This window comes from Triticum urartu, chromosome 2 (assembly GCF_003073215.2).
Source record: "Triticum urartu cultivar G1812 chromosome 2, Tu2.1, whole genome shotgun sequence".
Lineage (NCBI taxonomy): Eukaryota > Viridiplantae > Streptophyta > Magnoliopsida > Poales > Poaceae > Triticum > Triticum urartu.
The window spans coordinates 372,760,904-372,768,941 of record NC_053023.1 but is presented as its reverse complement, the minus strand read 5'-3'; the positions used below and the strand labels follow the sequence as shown (position 1 = coordinate 372,768,941).

Below are 8,038 nucleotides of genomic sequence, written 5' to 3'. Positions count from 1 at the left end.
CATAATCACGTGGCAGTCATGAGACTTTAGGTTCTGAAACTTTTTCTCTGGCATATTTATTATTCCCTTTATATTCGACGAGAAGCCAGTCGTGACCTTCATACTGAGCAGGCATTCAAAGAAGATTTCTTTCTCTTCTTTCATAAGAGCGTAGCTGGCAGGACCTTTATACTGCTTCGGAGGCATGCCGTCTTTTTTGTGCAAACGTTGCAGGTCCTCTCGTGCCTCGGGTGTATCTTTTGTCTTCCCATACATGCCCAAGAAGCCTAGCAGGTTCACACAAAGGTTCTTCGTCACGTGCATCACGTCGATTGAGGAGCGGACCTCTAGGTCTTTCCAGTAGGGTAGGTCCCAAAATATAGATTTCTTCTTCCACATGGGTGCGTGTCCCTCAGCGTCATTCGGAACAGCTAGTCCACCGGGACCCTTTCCAAAGATTACGTAGTGTAAATCATTGACCATAGCAAGGACGTGAACACCGGTGCGCATGGCGGGCTTCTTCCGGTGATCTGCCTCGCCTTTGAAATGCTTGCCTTTCTTTCGACATTGATGGTTGGTCGGAAGAAATCGACGATGAGCCAGGTACACATTCTTCCTGCATTTATCCAGGTATATAATTTCAGTGTCATCTAAACAGTGCGTGCATGTGTGGTATCCTTTGTTTGTCTGTCCTGAAAGGTTACTGAGAGCGGGCCAATCGTTGATGGTCACGAATAGCAACGCCTTAAGGTTAAATTCCTCCTGTCTGTGCTCATCCCACGTACGTACACCGTTTCCATTCCACAGCTGTAAAAGTTCTTCAACTAATGGCCTTAGGTACACATCAATGTCGTTGCCGGGTTGATTAGGGCCTTGGATGAGAACTGGCATCATAATGAACTTCCGCTCCATGCACATCCAAGGAGGAAGGTTATACATACATAGAGTCACGGGCCAGGTGCTGTGATTGCTGCTCTGCTCCCCAAAAGGATTAATGCCATCCGCGCTTAAAGCAAACCATACATTCCTTGGGTCCTTTGCAAACTCATCCCAGTAATTTTTCTCGATTTTTCTCCATTGCGACCCGTCAGCGGGTGCTCTCAACTTCCCATCTTTCTTTCGGTTCTCACTGTTCCATCGCATCAACTTGGCATGCTCTTCGTTTCTGAACAGACGTTTCAACTCTGGTATTATGGGAGCATACCACATCACCTTCGCATGAACCCTCTTCCTCGGGGGCTCGCCGTCAACATCACCAGGGTCATCTCGTCTGATCTTATACCGCCATGCACCGCATACCGGGCATGCATTCAGATCCTTGTATGCACCGCGGTAGAGGATGCAGTCATTAGGGCATGCATGTATCTTCTCCACCTCTAATCCTAGAGGGCATACGACCTTCTTTGCTGCGTATGTACTGTCAGGCAATTCGTTATCCTTTGGAAGCTTCTTCTTCAATATTTTCAGTAGCTTCTCAAATCCTTTGTCAGCCACAGCATTCTCTGCCTTCCACTGCAGCAATTCTAGTACGGTACCGAGCTTTGTGTTGCCATCTTCGCAATTGGGGTACAACCCTTTTCTGTGATCCTCTAACATGCGATCGAACTTCAGATTCTCCTTTTGACTTTCACATTGCGTCCTTGCATCGACAATGACCCGGCGGAGATCATCATCATCGGGCACATCGTCTGGTTCCTCTTGATCTTCAGCGGCTTCACCCGTTGCAGCATCATTGGGCACATCGTCTGGTTCCCCTTGATCTTCACCAGCTCCCCCCGTTGCAGCATCACCGTATTCAGGGGCCACATAGTTGTCATCGTACTCTTCTTCTTCGTCGTCTTCCATCATAACCCCTATTTCTCCGTGCCTCGTCCAAACATTATAGTGTGGCATGAAACCCTTGTAAAGCAGGTGGGAGTGAAGGATTTTCCGGTTAGAGTAAGACCTCGTATTCCCACATTCAGTGCATGGACAACACATAAAACCATTCTGCTTGTTTGCCTCAGCCGCATCAAGAAACTCATGCACGCCCTTAATGTACTCGCAGGTGTGTCTGTCACCGTACATCCATTGCCGGTTCATCTGCGTGCATTATATATAATTAAGTGCCCAAATTAATAGAAGTTCATCATCACATTAAAACCAAAGCGCATACATAGTTCTCATCTAACAACATATAGCTCTCCAGAGCATCTAATTAATTAAACCTTACATTGAAACTATGTAAAACATTTCAATGCGAAAACAAATACGATCATAATCGCAACCAAGGTAACAATTGATCCAACGACATAATGATACCAAGCCTCGGTATGAATGGCTTATTTTCTAATCTTTCTAATCTTCAAGCGAATTGCATCCATCTTGGTCTTGTGATCATCGAGGACATCCGCAACATGCAACTTCAATATCATCTTCTCCTCCTTAATTTTTTTTATTTTTTCCTTCAACAAATTGTTTTCTACTTCAACTAAATTTAACCTCTCAACAATAGGGTCGGTTGGCATTTCCAATTCACATACATCCTACATAAATAAAATCTATGTCACGTTGGTCGGCATAATTTTCATAAACAATAAATGAACCAATAGTTATAAAGATAATATATATACCACATCCGAATCATAGACAGGACGAGGGCCGACGGGGGCGGATACCAAAACCATCGCACTATATAAGATGCAATAATAAAAGTAAGGAAATAATACAAGTATCTATGTAAATATACAAGTAAGAATATTTTTCCTTTCAAATAGAAGATAAAAATAAGAGGCTCACCACGGTGGTGCCGGCGATGAGCTCGGCGCGGGTGATCGACGGCGGTGAAGACGGGGACGGGGCGTGACAGACCGCTAAACCTAGACAAATATTGTGGAAAATGGAGCTTGGAGGTCGAGCTTGGAGAGGAGAAAGCTTAAGTAGTGTGGCTCGGGCATTCCATTGAACACCTTGTGTGCATAGGCGGTGAGCTAGAGCACCACCAAGCCCTCTCCCCCTTGGCCAGAAAAAAACAGAGCAGTGTGCTCTGCTCTCACGCGAGGGGGTATATATAGGCACTTCATTGGTCCCGGTTGGTGACATGAACCGGGACTATAGGTGAGCCTTTGGTCTCGGTTCAAGCCACCAACCGGGACCAATGATGGTGGGCCAGAAGCGAGGTCCATTGGTCCCGGTTCATCCCACCAACCGAGACCAAAAGGTCCAGATGAACCGGGACCAATGGCCCACATGGGCCGGCCGGCCCCCTGGGCTCACGAACCGGGACCAATGCCTCCATTGGTCCCGGTTCTAGACTGAATCGGGACTAATGAGCTGACCCGGCCTGAACCAAAGCCTGTTTTCTACTAGTGAAGCAGCTGTTGTCGTCGTTTGCGATGGACATCACCGTCGCAAGACATTGAAAGCAGTACTGCACGGATGAACGTGTGATCGTGGTGGATGCGTGGAGCAGATGTGCTGGTGTTCCATCGTTGGGGCGGCAAGGATCTCAAGGCCCCAGGTACATCAAGACGGCCTCCTCATCAGTAGCCTCAATGGCGTCGAGGTGGGGTCGAAGCGTGGCAACGGGACCAAAGGCGAGGGGCGGTGGGGGAGAAGCCGAGGCGGCGAAGGGCCTTGAGGGGCGACGATGTGTGCGGGTGCTCGGCCCCAGCGGCATCATCAACGGTCGCGGGCGGGCGCTCGGTCCCAGCGGCGTCGTGAACGGTCGAGGGCGGGCGGCGGAACCTGCAGCACATGACGCCAAGCATGGAGCTGGCCTCTCTGGAGATGATGCAGGCGAGGTCAGGGCTGTTTCCGGGGAGGGTGCGCCTAGGGTTAGGAGATGCACGGGACAGGGAGTGGCCGTCGTGGATTGTTGACCGCGGTCACAGGTGGCGGAGAGGAGCAGATCCGGGGCTGGGAGAAGCAGCATGTGTTGCTGCGTGCGTATGCCCGTGATAGTGCCATGGTAAGAACTCAGTGGTGGAAAAAGGAGCGGCCACGGGTTGCTCCTCCTCGTGCGGCAGCATCTTTGAATCGAAGCTAATCTGTCGGTGGATCCCCATCTCTGCTATGCTCCGGGTCTCTTTTTTCAAGTAAAAAAAAGGGCAACTGAAGGTGTGGACGGACGGGTAGGGGTATGAGCACCGCCGGGGTAGGCAGTGCGCGGCGGCGGGGCGGGGACCGGCGGCGCGCGGTCGAGTAGTAGGAGTGGCGTTGCGCTGGAGGTTGAAGATGGCGAGGTAGGGTTGTGGGTAGTGCGCACGGGTGGGTTCTTTTTTTTTTCTTTTCTATCGGTCGTATCGGTTCAGGATCATTAGGACTACGGGTTTAATTGTCAGAAAATACATGGACCTTTGTGTAAAAACGTCGCTATGGTGATCCCGAAGATTGAATCCGTGCTTTATTATTAATTAAGGAGAGATAATTCGGAAGATAGTTTAGCCTGTACAGACGATGAGATGAACATGGTGGCATGTTTGTCTCTAGTTTTGGTAATTTAATAGTTAAGTCACATCCTTATTTTATTTTAGCCATTTAGCTTACATCCAACCGTGGCGACAAGTTGAATGATGTGAGTTAATCTGGTGTACTGAAAGAGTCTCCAATCAATCAATCAATAAATAAATATTCATATAACATATGTATAGATATGGAGAGGAGCTAGCTCCTTACGATGTTTAGACATCTGTTTATTTTTCTTTAGTACGTGGGCCAGTTGGAGCCTAGCTAGCACATCGTCCTATTAATACCCTCTGAAACGAGCTAGATGCACCAAGAGCAAGAGTGTCTCCCAACACAAATCTCAGCACATCTATTCAGTACATCCTATTGCACAACTTTCCATCTATATATCCTACTTCATAGCATCCGTACAGCTAGCTCATGCAGAATGAGTTCGCAAACAATGTACGGATTCTCAAGTCTTACGACTTTTGCTACGCTGGTCATTACCATGGCCACCGTACTTGTGTTTTTTGCACTGAAAAATAGAAAAGTTTTACTGTCCGTCAAAAGTGAGCAACACCAGCTCCCACCCGGGCCTCCCACGCTGCCCTTCATCGGCAACATTCACCAGATGATGTGGAACAAGCCGGCTGTATTCCAGTGGATCCATCGCCTGCTCCAGGAGATGGACACAGACATCATGTGCCTCCGTCTCGGAGCCATTCATGTCGTCGCCGTGACATGCCCGGAGATAGCATGCGAGGTGCTGCGGAAGAAGGATGAGGTGCTGGCCTCCCGTCCGGCAACCTTTGCATCGGGTTCGTTCAGCTTCGGGTACAAGGGCACCATCGTGACACCACATGGAGTGCAGTGGAAGAAGATGAGGCGCGTCCTCACCTCGGAGATCCTCACCGCGTCCATGGAGCAGAAACTCCATCATCTCCGGCAGGAGGAGTGTGACCACCTCGTGACGTACATCAACAACACCTGCATGTCATGTCCAAACAGCCTAGTCGACGTGCGACATGTTGCCCAACATTTCTGTGGTAACATGATAAGAAGGCTCGTGTTGGGTAAGAGATACTTTGGCAGCGAGCTGCCGGGTTCGTCAGCTAGCGGACCCGGACATGATGAGATGGCACATGTCGCCGCTCTCTTCACGCTCCTCAACTATCTCTACAACTTCTGCGTGTCCGACTACTTCCCAGCTCTCGTAGGGCTTGATTTGGAGGGCCATGAGAAGGTTTCCAATGATGTCATGGGAATACTCAACCGGTTTCATGACCCCATCATTGAGAAGAGGATCATCGAAAGGTCGAATCTTCGGAATGGTGGTGAAAGCAAAGAGGCCAGAGACTTTCTGGACGTCCTGGTTTATCTAGATGATGCAGATGGCCAACCATTGTTGTCCGTGGATGATATCCGGGCACAGATAGTGGTTAGTGCGCATTTCAACCTCTATCACTATTCAGTAATCCAACAAACAACCATGCATGCATTCGTGAAGTGCAAGAAGAATTTGATCCCCCATTTTTCTTTTGATAGAAAACTGACCTTTTTTTTTTCCTATATCGATGTAGGAAATGATGTATGCAACAATCGACAACCCATCAAATGCTGTCGAGTGGGCGCTCGCTGAGATGGTGAACAAGCCAGAGGTGATGAAAAAAGCAACTGATGAAATCAACGCCGTTGTCGGTAAAGATAAACTAGTCCAGGAGTCTGACATTCCACGACTAAACTATCTCAAGTCATGCATCCGAGAGGCTTTCCGCATACACCCATACCATGCTTTTAGCCCACCCCATGTCGCCATGGTAGACACCACTATCGCTGGCTACACCATCCCTAAGGATAGCCATGTCATTTTAAGCCGGATGGGACTCGGTCGGAACCCCAAGATCTGGAACGAACCACTTGATTTTCAGCCCGAGAGGCATTTGAATACCGCAAATGTGCTCCTCAGTGAACCAGGACTGCGTTTTATTTCATTTAGTAGTGGGAGGAGGGGTTGTCCCGGAATTTCACTTGGTACCTCAGTCACAGTGATGTTGTTTGCGAGGATGTTGCAGGGATTCACCTGGACGAAGCCCCCTGGAGTTGACAGAATCAGTCTCCAAGAAAGCAATACCGGCGCCCTTGCCTTAGCTGAACCCCTGATTCTGCAAGCTAAACCACGGCTGGCCGCACATCTCTATGAGAAAATTTAATAGAGTTAATGCATGTTTTAACCAATTATCAGGAATATATATCCTAATAAGAATTTTGTAGATCCCATGTCCTCAGTGGTCGTGCCTTCCTCGGTTCTTCAAAAAACAAAAGGGAACAACGTGTGTCTGTAGAAATAAAGCAATGACAATGCTAATGTAATGTGTGTTGTTGGGCTGTGTGCACTGTTTGTGTGGGCAGAAGCAGCAAAATTTGTTATTTTATTGTATTGTCGAACTAAATCTATTGTATGCACTTAGCATTATGATACTCTGCAAACAGTTCATGGAATTATAAAATTATTTGTCGCCTACCACCTTCGCATCATAAATGTACAAAGCTAATGTTTATTACAATGTGACAACCAGCGGAATAACCTATAATTATTCACCTCTTAGTATCTAAATACAATTATCTACAAGAAAATAAGATGAAGACTGGTGAAGAAATACGTATGGAGGGAAGATAAATAGTTTTGTATCATTAATATGTATAATATGAATACAGAATTATATTTCCACATTTTTAATGTCGTGGAAACAAAGAAGGGCACACATATACTGGTAGAACACATTGTCATATGACATCTTGTATTCCTTCAATGTTTCAAATTCCTTCATATTCTTTTTCGACACTTCACTTTCAGTATTGTACATGGTGCTCTTCTGGCTCTCTTCTTTCGCTTGCACGTACTCTCTCTGTAAAGAAATATAAGTGTGTTTAGATCACTAAATAGTGATCTAAGCTCTCTTAATATTTCTTTACAGAGGGAGTATCATATTTGCACCGTCAATATATATGGTGCAAGAATAACATTCACATACACGATTGCTTCTAGAGACAGATGGTAGAATTCCAATTCATTTTAACCATGGAGTCGTGTCCAACTAAGATACAAATATTGGAATATGCTTATTTACAAATTCAGTAATCCAAATAGGCATATAAAAAAATCAATGCAAGCATATGTTAATGCTTACAAATATTTTCTTGTCAAGCTCGAAAATAAGCTACAAATGCAAAAATAGCAGGATTCCTATTAAGTTTAACCGTGTGTCAAAAGAAAAAATAAGATAAGCATGGAATCATGTCCGGTTAAAGATACAACTATACAAATTAATGTTTAAAAGCCAATCTAAATAGGGATATAAGATAGCAATACACCCATGCATTAATGCTCACAGGTATCCACACAGACAAGCCGTAAAGTAGACAAAAAATTGTCCAGGATCTATATAATATAACAAAAGTGCACGCTCATGTGGAGTAAGCAAAAATTATGAGACTGTAGGCCGTGGGGCATGAACCAACGACAGGTAGAACTAGAAGCACCCGTAAGTTAACCACGGCGACTATGAGTAGGACATGCACACGTTGTATATTCATTCATTTGGCAGTTAGTGATTCGTTAGATTTCCTATCT

At 46.3% G+C, this 8,038-nt stretch overlaps 1 protein-coding gene across 1 annotated transcript; it reads left to right on the top strand.

The window, feature by feature from the left end:
• Positions 1-4,915: 4,915 nt before the first annotated feature.
• On the top strand, positions 4,916-6,617 carry LOC125541560 (tyrosine N-monooxygenase-like). The gene is made up of 2 exons (XM_048704936.1): positions 4,916-5,845; positions 5,988-6,617. Exons 1-2 carry the CDS (start codon positions 4,916-4,918, stop codon positions 6,615-6,617), a joined length of 1,560 nt encoding a protein of 519 aa, XP_048560893.1.
• Positions 6,618-8,038: the final 1,421 nt, after the last annotated feature.